General features: G+C 41.2%; 1 protein-coding gene across 3 annotated transcripts in view; it reads left to right on the top strand.

Annotated features, from left to right (window-relative positions):
- The window catches only part of LOC144800563 (vitamin D3 hydroxylase-associated protein-like), a 345,205-nt gene extending 335,626 nt beyond the window's left edge, over positions 1-9,579 (top strand). For all 3 annotated transcript variants that reach the window (XM_078671690.1, XM_078671691.1, XM_078671689.1), the window contains exon 15: positions 7,095-9,579. In XM_078671690.1, coding sequence (XP_078527816.1) covers positions 7,095-7,220 — 126 coding nt within the window. In that variant the 3' untranslated portion in view covers positions 7,221-9,579. The remainder of the gene's footprint in view (positions 1-7,094) is intronic.
- The last annotated feature ends 7,151 nt before the right edge of the window (positions 9,580-16,730 follow it).

The raw sequence follows: 16,730 nt of genomic DNA, 5'->3' as shown, positions 1-16,730 counted from the left end.
GCTCCTTTACATAGACCTCACTTCTAGGGTACGAATCAGCAAACTTATATCAGCCCAATTCCCGGTGGTGCGGGGAACTAGACAGGGGTGCCCCCCTCCTCTTTGCTCTGGCGGTGGTGCTTTTGGCCATAGGATTTGCGACAAGAGGGGGAGACGTGGAGAATCCCAGTGGTGGACACAATGCATTGCGTATCATTATATGCAGATGATCTTCTGATTTATGATCGGGACGTCACTGGCAATCTTACCCCAATATGGGCAGCGTTGCAGGAGTTCGGAGAGACCTCGGGTCTCAGAGTCAACTGGGAAAAATCAATGATTTTCCAACTCAGCCCCCATTTGGCACCTTTGGACATCATGGTGGGCACTCAGAAATTAGCATGGAGCGCTGCGGCCCCCAGGTATCTGGTAGTGCGGCTGTACCATTTCCCCATCGGGCACGTAGCCATAGCAAAAATGATAATGGTTCCTAGAATGCTATATTATTTTACGAATCTTCCGGTGGTCCCACCGCGCTCCTTCTTTCGGGAACTAGACGTGCTGCTCACAGCGCTGATATGGGGAGACAGCCGTCATAGAGAAGCACTGCGCACTTTATACTTGCCCACAACTTGCGGGGGCCTGGGAGCTCCATCCTTCGAGTCATATTTCCTCGTGGCGTAACTCCAGTGGCTATCTCACTGGACAGCAGAAAGGCACATGGGAGAAACAACAACCAAGAACGGCAGGCTACCCCTCCCGGCTATCAGAAGAATGTTATTGCTGGGCACCAAACCGGTGCACACACATCCGCTACAGGTTTCCATAGCCCGCAAATGCATGATGCGAGTGCACCGAATGTCGAAGGGACGATCGTTGTACTCTCCACTGCTTCCCCTAGTGGGATTCCCCTAAAAGGAATAATACTACACCGCGGGAGTTCTTCAGGTATGGACCGATCACAATGTGACAGAGGTGGAAGCTCTGTTCCATGAGGGGCAACTGAAGACGTATGCCCAGATGGTCGAATGGTATGACCTCCCACAAGGACAATTTCTAATGCATAGACAACTCTTAGACAGTGGTCACCAATACTGGGACCTACGGGATGAGGAGCCCCGATACATCCAGTGCTACACACGATACTGCGAATGGGTGCGGGTAGGTACTTAGTTACCTGGCACTACATGGTGATCCGGGAACTGACTAATATCTCCCTTGACGGACTGCGGCAGACGTGGGAAAACGACGTGGGTTGAGCATTCCACGATAAAGAATGGAACCAAGCTTTGGAATACCCCAAAAAGGTTTCCAGAAATGCACGATTCAAAAACATACAGTTTAATGTCCTACACCACGCGTATCTTACGCCAGATAAACTGCACCGTTTCTACCCCGACACGCGGTTCACATGCCCCCGTTGCCAAACACCGAATGCGAACTTTAAGCGCATGTTCTGGGATTGCCCGTCCATACAGCAATACTGGAATAAGGTACATCACGTGCTTCAAACAACGGTCAATCTCCCGAACATTTCCACATGGGAAGCATGCGCTCTAGGGGTTGTCCGGATAAAGAAGTCTGAAAAATTACAATGGTGATTTGCGTAATTACCTATCCTCCTGGCGAAGAGAAACATAGCCATGCATTGGAGAGCCCCTACAGGGCCTCCGGAGGCAGCTTGGGTGGGGGCAATAAAAAAATGGGGGGCAGCGGAGGAAGAGACCCTGCGAGAGGAAGAAGTAAAGGATACACATAAACATTCAGTATCTATGGAGTGGGCGCAGTTATTAATTCAATTTAAACAGGAGAAGACAGCAGGGGAGACACCTGAGGCAACACAGCCCCCGCCCTGCTCCCCTTCCCTACCTCCCACTTTGCAGATCCCAACACCAGCCGAGTAATACCTAGGCAGGAGGGTAGAATAGTTCAGATAGACAACGCCCCTGGCACTATTATCCACCCCACGACCGCTCATTTCTCCCTCAATAAGCCCATGGCTCACCCTTCAGACCAGTAGCCAGTCAACTCATCACTCGTCACAACCGATCATCCTCGCCCGCCCTTTGTGCCCCCCCTCCCCCATCCTGGGGGGTTTCTTCCCACGGTTCACAGTTAAGTTTCCGTTGGCAGTTCTGAAGCCGACTTACTCATAGAGAACAGATGACCAGACACACTAAAGGGGATGACATACACAGATAGAGGAGGGGGTGATATACCAACTCTCGCCACCATGTAGCACAACGAACCAGATACAGCAGGATACATCACCACACCATGGGACAAATCAGTAGTAGATCTGTGGAATATGAAAGGTTACTGTACTTTGAGGGCTAGACACTAAATGAAATTGTCATTTTGTAACTATCGCTGATGCTCAACATTTGCATACATAATGGTTAAACTGCGATGTGTCTGATGTCTCACATGGAATACTGTAATGCAAAACCCTAATAAAATTTTTTTTTAAAAAACAAATGCAATCTCATAAGTCAGAAACATGACCAAATTGTTTTGCACAGGAGATAAAAAATCACCTAATTTCAAAAGAGCTGATGAATGGCCTTTATTCATAGGCATTTAATCATTTAATACCACATAGATCCATTCCACTTGCTGGAGTCATTATAAGCATTCATTTTTAACCTTCATCCACTTCAAAGTAATACACTTAAACTACTGGCTCATCCTTCATCTGGGCCACAAGACAATGTTCACCCTCTGTCAACATCAGAAAAATGATGCTAGTTTGTGGTGCTTCTTAAAACCCAAAGTCTATAAAATATATGACTAGGGGTTTTGTAATGACCCTTCGAGAGGGTCAATATCTGACAGGATGGTGGATTGAATATGTATTAATATGTATGCACGATTATAAACCAAGTATTCCGATTTCTACTTGAACCTTTTGCCAATAGTTGGCCATGCTGGATGATGAAGACAGGAGTGATGTGACCAAAACAGCTGGATATGAATTCACAAATCTTGACATACTAACATTTACCATGGTATTAAAAACTCTGCTCAGGGGTGTAAACAATTATAATTTTAAGAAATATAAGATTACATTTTGGCATTCTTGGCCAAAATGTTTCTGTGGGTCTTAACCGCATGCGTGCGGGCGGAATTCCGCTCGCACGCTGAGATTTTTAAAAACGCACTTTACATGACGAGCTGGGCTCGTCATGAGCGTGCGAGGAGGCTACCACATGACGAGCCCAGCTCGTCATGAGCGTCGAAGGGGTTAAGGTTAAGCTTCTTACCTAGGCTGAAGTAGAGCGGCTTGGTCGAGTCAATTGGGAAGGTTTTGGATTTGAGGGTAGTGAAGAATCTAATAAAAATGGGACAGGGTAATTATAAGAGGAAAAATGTCAGCAACAACTCAATTTTCTGTGTGTTGAGTTTCAGATGGTGTTGTCATCTAAAAGTGTGTTTACCCTTGGCCAAAGGGGCTGTGTGACAAGACTCAGATACAATTGAATGTCACCAACATGTTGGTGATATGAAGTGTCTAGTTCACAAAATAGGTCACAGAAAATTCCTTGGTACAGAGTAAACATTTGTGCAAGTACTGAGCAATGGGGCACAGTGGGCAAATGGTGGTCAGCAGGCGAGAGAAAGCCTTCACTCCTTACCTGCAATAGGATGAGAATCAGGAACTGACCTTGTCTCCAGTCCCCAAACAATGATTGAAAGTATTAATAAGTACTGATTGAATTTGTCTTATTACAGTCAGTAAACACCTTGCCTAGCTCCATATTTTCTAAGTAACTCAAAGCAATGGGTATTTTGTTGCACTTTTTGCCTGAGTCAGTTTTCTTCACCTGCGGAGTTGCCTAAAGCTCAAACCTTCTCAGTTCTAGTCAGTGTACATATGCTTTCCCCCATGTTCTTTCTCAGAGTATGCAGGCCTACGTTATCATCTATGTGAATTTAGTAAATGTTCTGTATCTACAATGCTATGTAACCCATATTTCTAACGTTATAGCTATTTTGCATGGCGGAATAGGAGAATACAGTCTCAAACTAAATGTAACAAACATAGCGGACATAGGCCGTTGATATAGCCTCCACTCAATGACCAAGTCGCCTCTCATAGAGTGGGGTTTGTTGAATTTCAGTCTCTTCGTAAAATCTTCAAAAAGAGTCCCTCAATGGTTGTATGGACCTTTGATTACCAACTTGAAGTGTAAGAAAGGTTCTAACCTCGGTGATACATTTCAAGTACAGTGACACTAATGCTGCTCCACAAAAACAACAGAGCGGATGGTGTCTAAACCTTAAGGGTTTTATTAACAATTCAAGGATCAAATCCATAAACAAAATCAAGGGAAATATATAGTAAGAGCACACTAATTAAACGGATCATGAAGTGTGGATCTTTGAAAAAGATACAAACTAGAATCACGTACAGCAAACAAAATATCACACAAGCAGCTTCCAGAAAGGAACTTCCCTATTCTAAGTAAACCATAGAAATTGGCAAAGAGAAGTAGTATGAGGAAGGTGTTAGCACCAAATGAACCCATCTTGGGGTTCAAGAGGAAAGTATGAGTATTCAGGCATGACCTTCAACACTCTGGGCAAGAGAAATAAGCAGAATCAAGAAGAGGACTCTCAGTAAAGTCAGGACAGGGTCTGCTGAACTGTTGCACAATTAAAGCATTAAAAAAGATTCTATAGGCTTCTTCCTATGGGATTCCACCAAATGAACCAATACAAAGACACTGTTCTCTGGGAGCAGGGAGACTTCCCAGTTTCCCAGCCCTCAATCAAAGGAGTAACCATCTTTGTGACCCACTGTCTTAGTATCCATATCCGAGGCCAACTTTTACTTAGAAATCTCAATAGTTTTCTAGTGTAACGCAATAACTAAAAAGCATGTTGATAAGACACATGCAGAAGAGAAAAAAACAAGACACTTTTAAAACATTTTTAAAAATACAACATGTGCAACTCGTAACAAATTAAGTCAACTTAAGATTCAGAATACATTCTAAATGAGTACAGTTAGCATAAGTAAATATATCGAATACATTTAGGAAGGGTTTACATTCCAATTTAAGACAAATTTGTTAATTCAGCTAAATATTCATGTGGCTTTTGTCTAAATTAATACATACCATCTCACTACAACTGATTATTAAAATGTGTACAGATTCATACAGTTAAACACATATTGAGCATATATGTCCCATATAAAGGAGTGGAGTACTAAATTACACTGCTCCATTCCCCCCTCTGAAGGCTAGAATAGGCATCACACGAAGCAAATAATTCTTCTCAGAATACTTCAAAGTCTTGTTGTCTTCAACATCTTACTCCTTGACATCTCCAATTCCTTAATCTCGTCATAGACCTTGCACTGCTTTATTTCTAATTCCACATCATCCCTTTTCCTCTTGATTCCCTTTCTTTCAACCACCGCTTTCTTTGATTTAATAAATTAATCAATCAAATGCCATCAATCAAAAAAACCTCAATATAGTCCCTAGAAGCCTCTCCAAACCAACTACTTACGGCTGCAAATCCCTTTACAACTGCTTCTCAAGTTCCTCCAATTTAGATTTTAGTCCAGTAATATTGTTCACAAATTCTCTTACGTCCATACTCTTATCAGGGATAAAGTTTCAACATTGTTGAACCCTCCACATATTACAGCAAAATATATAATGCAAGACGATTCTAAAAGACCATAGACCTAATAGCTACTAGCTCTGTATCTACAGCCACCAATGTACCAGCTGTACTAGGGGCAAGTTTATCCACTATTGTGGAAAGCATTCTAATCTTTAAATCTGTTAAAACAACACCAACTGCAGGCTCCAAAAAATGTCTTCTACTATTTGTGAAGCACTACTACCTCTGCATCTAGATCTACTAAATGATTCCTCTCCAGGCGTATCTAAAATCTTCACATAATATAATTTTGGAAACAACAAAGTAAGGCAACCAGTTCCTGCCCAATTTCTTGGCAGCTTAAAATAAGCATACTGTCCGCATTAAATATAACTCCAGGAATCACTTGATCTTCTCCTGTAAGAATTGGAATAGGGCCACGTTAAAAGCGCTCGTCCCATATATCTATTCCTGTCTGCACTTGCCAATTTATAAATGCATAACTTCGCTTTGTGATGCCAATCCAATTTCAATTTAGGGTATATTCCCTTCTCCTTAAACTCCTCTTCTCCCTTTCTCCACACTTGCTTCAAAAGTCCTCTCCTCCCATCGATCAAAGGTAAATTTTGACCCTTCTTGCATCTATATTCTGAATAAACTATTCGTCTTGGAGGCATGGCACATGTCAGGTTCAAAGTTTGGGCATGATCAGTGTCAACATCATGAGGGAGCTGAAAGAAATGGCAAGCTGTGTCCATGACATCTGCCTCAAGATGAGGATTCAGGCTCCTATTTGGGGAATTTCAGAAATTATTGAGTCATAGTTCGAGACCATAAGAAAGAGAAATATGATAGATAACTGCCTCAGCTACTGAAGCATGCAAATTGGTGAATACATAATAGTCCTCCCTCCCCCCCTCCGAGGACTTCCATTTTTTTGAAAGCTTGACCTTTCTTTCACACAGGACAACTAACATTTTTAAGAGCATTAATTAATGAAAACAAAAATATCCACCCATCTTCTTAAAGAAAGAATGGATAGACAGTTAGTGGGGACAGAAGAAGATCAATTTGAGGACAAATGTGGGTGATTTACACAAACCAGTACACAAAGTCATTTAACAACAGAAATAGGAACAGAAGCAGAAGATATTTCTACAGGACTTCTAAAATATAGATGACCTTACATCTGCTCTCGCCCCTCCTCTGCCCTCTGTTAAGTAGGATTTGTATCTATTTGATGTGGTTGTCCCTCCTAACTCCACCAGTTCTACTGGGTGGCTGCAGTCGCACAGACAAGCTTTATTTTTCTACTCTTACTCCATGTATTGCAAAAAGTGTATTTGTTTGCACACGTTTGAATCTGTTTTTTGACTATTTGTTATTTGTGTTTCTGTGAGTTTAAGGTGCATGGGAGGGGATGTGTGTTGCAGGTGTGTTGCAGGCTAGGTTTGTATGCCCTTTTCTTTGACGATGTTTGTTTTGTTTCTCCTTAGGGTGTGGAAGGCGGTGTGGGGCTCCCCGTGGTGGTTCAGTGTGTTGCTCTTCCTTGGCAGGAAGAACTTTGTCTTCGGTTAATGAAGGAAGTAGAGACCGTCAGTCGGCGCCATGACCGGAAATAAAGATTGGTCTCCATGCACGGGAATTGAACCTGACCATCCGGCTCTGACCTTGGAAAACTTTTTATGTTACTGCCTGCTTGCCCTAAATACCTATGAGGTTCTCTTGGTCGTTGATTTAAACAAATCATGTTTTTATGTATTATTAAGGGGTATGTCATACTATAGACATGTTTCGCTATTTAGCAAGCCTGACACACTTTCTTAGTATAATCTTGTAATATACGTTCCTAAAATCATAAAACAACACCAGATTGTTCCAGTGTTATTAATTAATGCTTCCTGGTGTGTTCATAATCATGCTTGCTTTTGATCAGGTACCAAAAGTGTGTGTGACTGAATTTGTTTATTGATTCTTTTAGGTCAGGCTAGATTGCCATTAAAGTAGTTTTTTTGGTGAAGAAGGCACAACCTTGAAATATATAGAAATTACTGCTTGTCGAGCAATATGAATATGTAATGCATATCAACTGGATGCAATTTTACTGAATGTAATATGTTTTAACCTCCTGCTTTGGTGGTTTTACATGACCTAGGTAAGATAGCAACACAAGTCATTGGTGGTTAATGGTCTCAGCTCTTCTTAACTTAGAGGTTTATTAGCCTCTTCCAGATGGTGATGGACGGAGGGGCGTCATGGGCCAAGCCTTTCAGGGCATATATTTTGCAACACATTATTTGACTCATTATGTCCATGTGATTCAGAGGGATCTTCTAAAGGATCTTCTTAGGCGAGTATTAATTTTGTTTTTAGGTCAAATTATGTTTTTGAATGAAGTATAATATTATGTCAAGAGAAAATAACAAGGCGCCTTCTGCTGGTTTAAATAAATAATCCAAAACCAGTAACCACAAGTAGACACCAAAACTGGTTTTGAGATCCAACTGAAATCCAATGAAACTAAACATAGAAGTTCAGAACATGAGTAAAAACATTTTACATCCACTAGTACAAACCGTCTCAACAGGGATTTGCTTATGTGTTTAAAAATAGCATTGGTATTGTGTTTGGACATGAGAAGGATACAGAGCATGGAGATTTCTAAAAAGCCTGGTGTGATCACTTTGAAGTGAAATAGAATCAAGGGTGGTAAGCGTTTTCTAGACGCTAATTGTTTTGTTGTTGTCGTAATACACTTTATTTTTACCGGTAGTTACATCTCAGAATTTCTCGTTACTTAGTCCTCAACTGCTGAACAGTTAAAATCATGCCATAGGATTTGATCAGCAGTACTGCTTTATCTGTTGGTGGTGCCTATTGTATTGACCCTGGGTTTGCTTCCTCTGTGGATCACTCGCTGCACCAGAAAACATGCCATTGGCATCAAACGTATTTGATGTAACGGATCACCCTTTCTCCTTTTTGATTGGCTCATAGTCCTACAGCCCATACTGCGGCATAGCTAGACCTACTGCCACCCGGAGTGGCCCCTGAGTTTGCGGCCCAGTACAGGTAAGAGTGGGGGAAGGGACGACAGACGACTTGTTCCTGTGGAGGGGGTGGTGTTCGACAGAAGACTTGTTTTAGGGGGTGTGGTCGGGGTGGTAGTTGACAGACATGGCATTCTTACCTCCACCACCCCCCAAAAGTAGTGCCACCCAGGGCAGACCGCCCCCACCACTTCTCCAGCTACGCAACTGAGCCCAAACATTGTTTAAAATACAGGATTCAGATTACCATTCTCACCATCCTAAATAAAAATAGGATGCAGCAATATTGCACATGTGAAATGGCCATTGGGGAGCATCCGTGACCTATCTTCTGACGTTGCTCTTAAGAGTATTGATACCTGTCAATGCTCTTGAAAATGCACTAGTTCACTTTGATTTTTAATTCTGCCCAAATGATGTCCTTGATGCACAAAGCTTCCATCATGTGCACCACATACAGTTCTGTTTATGGTTTGTGGAACAGCCTGGAACAATGCAGGTCTCTTGTGTACTGTTAGGTTACATGGTGTGCCCCTGAATAGTCCATTGAGTCTATCCTCATCCCTAAGTCCTACATAAAACACTGATTATATCCTTGTTATCTATGTTACATTCAAATTAGTTTAATTTGAAACACATTCTAGTCCTAAGGAGACAACTACGTGTCCTTCGGGGATACCAGTGGTAACTGAGGAGTCAGAATGAGCTTTCATCTCTAAGATTTGCAACCTGTTTAACAGAAGCTACTGCAAGACATATTCTGCTTGCCTAGAGTTGTGTGGCTAACACAGTGCGGAACAGCAAATTTAAGTCAATCACCATTTGAGACATGTCTTCACTTTATTTCTTTTTGTGGCTTATATAATTTTAGATTGCATAATTCTGAAAACAATCTTCTGTATAGGCGAGAATAAACTTGCTTATGATTAAATGTGGCTCATTTTGTGTGTATTTAGTTTCAGATAGCCAAGAACATTTTGGGTCAGTACTACTGATTGTATAATGTATGTTCATGTTTGCTCTACTCATGCACCTGCTAACCCATCAAAGAACAGGTTTGTTGATGATTAAGAGTTGAAAATTAGCAAGTCATTGAACCGGATGATTGCCCAAATGTTTGTACAAGCAAATAAATCATTTGACTGTTCAACTTCTTTATTCCCCCATCATGCCAAAAATACTGAAAAATCTTTGCTTGCTTGTGAGGAATTTTGTTGTTAGTTGTTAGTTGACTGGGGTGTGAGCCCTGGTCAAGCAACAGCTACAATCCCTTTCAGGGTGACCCACAAATTGTCACTAAATTAACCTGTGCTTAACCCTGGGTAGCCTTACACAAACAGTAGCCAGGCTTAACTTAGAGGCAATGTGTGAAGTATTTATGCAGCAAACAAATAGCAATAAAGTGAAAACACAACACAAGAAAAATCCCAAACTAATATAGAAAAATAGAGTAAATGTTAATAAATGATTTGACACCAACATTACAAAAATCCAATCAGTAGAATCAAAGTTAGTTTTCGAAGTTTTTGTGTGAAATCTAGAGCCTAAAAGAACAAAGCACCAACCGCAGACATTGGGCAGTACAAGAGCGGGTCTACGTTGAAAGTTTAGGCCGACCGAGATGGAGTGAGGTTCGAATACCAGAAGTGGATTGGGCCCAGTCAGCACTTACTTTCAGACTTGAAAAGATACTTGAAGAAAAATGTCTGAGAAGGTAGGAGTTCAGCTGGGCAACTCTGCAGAAGCGTCCAAAGAAGGAGCCCTGTTGTCGGATGTCTGTGGAGGAATGCCGCTGTGAAGAATTTTACCTTCGGACTTAGTAGTTGTAATGGAAGTTGAAAATCTTAAGCGGGACTAGTCAGGCGGCTGTAGCCGAAGACAGTTCCAGGAGGACAGACACCCCTTTTCCAAAGGACCGCTGAAACAGATATGCTGCTGCGGAGAAGAACTTAGCAGGAGAAGCTTCGAAAACAATCCAACCGGCAATGCACCTCAGATGAATAGGCAAGCAGGTTGGACCCAGTCTACTCTTGGTTCTCAGAGCACTTTTTCCCCACATTTTGGCAAAGTCCTGAGATTTGGAAATTGGCCATTTGGACACCTTAAGCACCACAACCAAGGGTCAAGGACTGGTGGGACACCTCTTTGGAGTTCAGGACTCACTCAGGCTGATGGGAGCCTTTTATGTTCTGATGGCTCTGAACAGGAGGCCAGCAAACTAGCCATTGGAGTCACATCTGGTAGTCCTGGAAGCAGGTGAAGATGCAGGGCTCAACAGCAGGGCTGGCCTCTGAGGGTTCAAGGCAGGCAGCACTGCAGTCCTTCCAGGTATAGAAGCAGTCTGGCACAGTCCACAGAAGTTCACAGAGGCGGGCAGTCCTCTGAGAGCCCTTCCACAGGTCCAGTAGAGAACTGAAGAGTGGCCCAGTAGTGAACTAAATATTGGATCTGAATTTCTTATTTATAAACCATGATGCCCTTTTTCTGAATGGTGGGTGAAGCTTCTGGAAAGATTCTTAGAAGTGTATGGAATTTCATGACTCCCCTGCCCTTGCTCCAAGCTGGCTGAAGAGACAATTCAGGGTTGTTAAGCCTTTTGTGTGGAGACAAGAGACAGCCTATTCTGGTGTAAGTGCTGAGCTCCACCTCCTATTCTGCGAGTTGATGGCCCATTGAGGCACACCTGAGTCCTCTATTGTGCGACTGTCTGGATGGAATTCACAAAGTCATGTGACCCAAGACAGGCTGCGGATACAACGGGCTAAGGTCAGGAAAATGCCAACTTTCTAAAAGTGACATTTTCAAAATTGTAATGAAAATTCTGACTTTATCATTAAAGAGGACTCAGCATTACAATTCGATAGGTACCAACAATGACATATCTACATCCTCTAAATTTGGTTTTACAGCTTCCGAAAATATAATAGGGAATACCCAATGTTATCCTATTGGAGGGGTAGGCCTCACAGTAGTGAAATCTAATTTGGAATTTTTCACTACCAGGACATGCAAAACTTAAAAGTACATGTCCAACCTTATAATTCCACAGCACCCTGCACAATGGGCTACAGGGGTCCAACATTAGGGTTGGTTAATACGTTTTAAAGGGGGAGTTTAAGGCTTAGCAAGAGGGTTTGAATGCCAAGTTGACATGGCAGTGTGACACTACATTCAATCTGCATTGGTAGGCCTGGGAGAAGTTTTATGGTTGCACTTAAGTGGGTGGCACAATAAGTGCTGCAGGCTTTAATTTACTGGCTCTGGATATATGGTATACCACTTTACAAAGCACTTATGAGTAAATTAAACTTGACAATTGGGTATAAACCAATTTGGCCATGTTTTAGAGAGAGGGCACAAGCACTCAAACTCTGGTCCTGGTTCGAATCCTAAGGCCAGGAAATACAAATTTGGCAAAAAGGTGGAGGGAAAAAGGCAAAAGGTTTGGGGTGACCCTGCGGCGAAGACCATGTCCAACAATGCTGGACTCTGAAATGTAAATCTTCAGGAATACTGTGCATTTTCACTATTCAGAACTGGTACGTTTTGGATTAAAGACCAAATAACACTCTTTATGAATTGAGTCCTACATTAAAACCCTAATTTTGCAAGTAGAGGTGCAGCTCGTATTGTGTGCTGGCAAAAGTCACTTAGTAGATATTGATTACTAGCAGTGTATGGATACATGTAGGGGCTTTATAACATCCCATTGAACGTAGTATAAAGAAAATACATTCCATCGTGTACTTATCAGGAATAAACCCTGGACCTTCTTCATCACCATCACCACTGCATGGGGTAACCAAGCATATCAGTATTTTGACCCTTTTCTCAGTTACAGGACAACAATTTTAACAGTTTATTTAAACATGTGTGCTTCTATGGCACAATGACTGAAATCAGAGAAACAATTTAATAATGGATTTGAAATTAGAGGCTGAGAAAATTTAAGAGCTGACAAATATTAACAGAGGGAACAAGGGCAAGTTTGTTTTTCAGTCTTCTAAGTGCTTAAATGGTGGGGGAAGACTCCAGAGAGCTTTACATAGCAGAGCCATTGATACAAGATACAATGTTGAAGTAAGTACTGCAGGTTAGACATTTTTGTAGACTGATATGGAAATACGTAATGCTTCATAAAGATCTCTAGGAAAAAGTTGGGTAATAGTAGAACATTTAATCTGTATTATTTGCTGTGTACCTGGCGAACACTGCAGTAATAACAGAATCTAGTGCTGGATTTAGACCAAAATGTAATTCTCAATTTTCAGAATTAGGGGTTTAGGTTAACTAAATTAAAGTATAGCGATTTATATTTTAGGAGGAATAGAGATGAGTATAGGCTTTTTTAAGACAGCTAACAAGGCTTTAGAAGATAGGATCCATGTAATATTCTTGTTTGAGTGAGCTGATGAAATATGGATTGTTCTGAGAACCAGGGAGTATAATCTGCTTTAGGACAAGAAAATTGTGGCTTGTCTAGTTTTATTAATATGTTGTTCCAAATCTATGGGGGCAGTGGACAAACGGAAGGTGTTTATATTTCTTTTCTTTCTGTTTCCTCCAGATATTTTTATTTCACTTTTTAGATAACTGGGCATGTTTACTTTCAGTGCGTTGGAGATAATGTGTCACCTGAACTGAAAATGTTGTAAGCTTCAACGAGTAACCACCGGAGTTGTATTTTTACAGATGACATACAATTATATTTTTTCAGTGCCTAGTGCCTCAAACTATTCTGGCTATTCTGGCATTTGCATGTAGGACTGCTTTGATGGGGCACCGTGGATTGCAGGAAGCCCTGTGAGAAATAAATTCCCATAATCTGTTCTGAATATCGCACCCAGTTTCTTTAAAATCATCTTTGGGATGAAAACACTTTGGATTTTATTAATCTGAGTTATAAGCAGGAAGAAGTTTGTGCCATTGATATCACATTGGGGTCTAAATTCAGCTTTGTTTTAAGCAGGAATCCAAAGAATTGAAATGATCGATGATCCCTGAAGAGAGGTTTGATGTCAGAAGATTTCTTTTCACAAAATATCAGAACAGCTTTTATGTTCTGAGGTAATGATGAGGGAATTTATAGTATTAGTCAGTTGTTTATGCGGTTGTTTGTTTTGTATTCGGTTCTTCTCATATGTATGTGATTGATTGTCATCCAGATATTGGTAGCACAAGATGTCCCTCTACTTTAGGAGCTCCACAAGTGGCTCAATATATATACGTTAAAGAGGATAAGAGCCAGCACCTATCTTCATGGAACACCGATAAGCATGAATTTTGGGGATAAGTGTTATTGATTTTCCCATTTGGTATTGTTCTGTTAGGTAAGATCTGAGACACTTAAAAACCAAACAACCAATTTCAAATCAGGAGGATAGCTTATAAAGTAAAATGTTATGGTGCTGCATGACGCAGAAGGGTCTAGTAAGATCAAGATGCCAGCTCACCTTTTCCAAGCATCTGAATGCTCCAGTTGGAACTTTTAACATTGAAGTTTTCTGGTTGGCATATCTTGATAAGGATTTTTAGATATTAGTGAGAGGACAGAAATACGATAATTTTGAATGCCACTTCCTAATACACTTCTGCAATTTCTAAGTGCTGTACATAACAGAAGATAACATTGCCCAGTTTGGGATATTCACTTTACTGATTGCAGAAAGAAGGAAAGTTAAGTCAGGCAGGATTTGAACTTGTGACCTGCAAATAACTTCTTTTTTTAGCTGTAAATGTTCAACTCAATGAGCCCTACTAGGAACAGAATTTGTTTAGTGCAGTATTTGCTTGTATGATTTTCTTCATTGAACTTTCATTACTTGTTTATAGAGGTGTGGTATATCTTCATGAGTTTGATGTTCGCCTTTTGAGATGGAGGGATCATTAGAGTGGCTTAGCTGGACTAGGGAGTTTTTGATCCAATATGTATTTAGAGGGTGTAGTGGAAGCAAATATTAACACTAGTGAGTCCACGCTTAGGGGTATGATGCAGATGCAGTTATTGATTAACACTTTATGGTTAGATTTTTTTGCTCCATGAAGAATGGAGCAAGGATATCTACAATCTCTTCTCTTATGTTCAGTATTATGTAAGATAAGTTAGTTGGTTTCAATGGAAATTTAAATTGAGTTTTAAATATCTAATGGCTTGGTTTTTTAAGAGCCTTTACGGCTTCTAGACAGATGGAGTGTAGGTTTGATTCTCCATTTATGTTCCAAGAAGAGCAAGAATGAGGTTAACAGAAATGATGATGGATAAGAAGTTGCTTTGCATTTAATGGTTGCTCTTAAAATCAATATTTTGTATAATTAGGAGGTGATTTTGTAGGTGAAATGGACTAATATGTAAGTTCTAGGTTTGTAGATTTTGTTTACTTATGGTTAATTGGGGTTGCGTGGTCAGCACAAATGTTACTAAAAGGGGCTTTTAGTAAAAACTATTGCCTGTAATGAGCACCACGGCTTCTAACCAGATGCTCGAGTATCAAGAAAAGTTCAGGCATTCAGTTTAGACTTTGCTATCACAGTCATTCCTCTGACCAGGGAATATGAAATACGAAATACGAGAGCTTATAATCAGTTCTCTTCTGAAGTTCCACAGGTACAGAGGGTGTTGGAGTGACTGCAGGCACTGTCTAACCAAATGGGAAAAAGTTCCATTGGACAACTCGAGGTCCACAGGCCAAGCCTACCAACTTTTGCTGCACTTCCTGCTTGCCATACTGCTAACAATCCCACAGTGAACCTCACGCCTAAAATCCAAAGTGGAGGAACCGTTCCTCCTTTGCACAGAGCCCTGGTGTCCACCTAGAAATGTGGCCAGGGGAATGAGTATTCCCTTCTTCTGTGTTCATTCCACACCAGTTCTGGTGGTAGCTTCCTTCCCACTGGATGTGGTGCCAACCTGGCTACTGTGGACCTTGAGGACAACAAAAACGTTACCTTCTTCAGGTCCCCCCTTTAACTAAACTAGGAATGGGGAGTCTTCACGTTTTCCCCACACAAATTATTATAGTTACTGGGCCCACTCCAATTGTCTTTATGAGCTGATGGGGTTCAACTGCCTTTCAACAGCCTACACCACTGTGATCAGTTTTCATACTTCATTAGGTTTGAGAATTGGCCTGGCAGCTGCAAGCAGGTTAATTCAATGTTGGTCTCAAGGAGTTCAGGCATGTAAAAGGCAACTTTCTAAAAGTTTCATTTCCTAAACATTTATTAAGAACCAAAAGTAGAGAGTTAGGACTGTAGGACGGCCGTCCGTGTCGCTAACAATATATTGATAACCAAAAGGAGACGGCCAGGAGCATTTGCTGTCTGACGTGTGTAGTGTATTGGCACCTCAAAGGTTTGTTAATAAAACCCTCACACACCAGTCTGGTTGGTGTCATGCTTCATCATCGGGTCCCAGCCAGGTAGCCGAATGCTACCTGGCTGTGCTGCGACACCTGGTTACAGTGGAGAGGATTTTTGAGGAAATGTGATGTGTGATTATGTGAGTGAGATTAGTATTAAAAATACCTCCAGGATACTACCTTGGTACTTTACTCTTGGAGCTCTGAGGTATGGTTAAAAAATCTTTAGAGAGTGGATAATATGTTCCAGATACTATGTGTAGCTGTATGTATTATCAGATGGTCGACATGTTTCAGCCCAGAGATAAAATATGGTGGGCTTTCTTCAGGACCTCTCCAAAACAGTGAGTATAATTGAGAAAATGTGAGTGGTAAAAAATTACCACGTGAATAGCATATTTAACACTCGCGCTAAGGAGTGTTTTGCATGCATGGAGGACTAACCGTTTTTGGTCCTCGTTAAAATGTAGAATACATTTGTCCAGGGTTAGGTTGTCTAATCTTGTCCCGGGGATGTGGGCAAAAATATATGGCCTCTGTCAATTCACAATTTGGTGTAGCAGAGGTTTTCACCGCATGGCCTAGTATGGGGTCCCCGGGGCAAAGGCTGGCCTAAACATTTATTAGAAATATAACTTCACCAATGAATATGACTTAATAAATATGAAAAAAAAATTAAAATTACTTTTAAAGTGGTTTTCGTTCATATGTTACAGATCAACAT

This window comes from Lissotriton helveticus, chromosome 1_2 (assembly GCF_964261635.1).
Source record: "Lissotriton helveticus chromosome 1_2, aLisHel1.1, whole genome shotgun sequence".
In the NCBI taxonomy this organism is placed as follows: Eukaryota; Metazoa; Chordata; class Amphibia; order Caudata; family Salamandridae; genus Lissotriton; species Lissotriton helveticus.
Note: the sequence above shows the minus strand (reverse complement) of the source record. Positions and strands in the feature narration are given on the sequence as shown.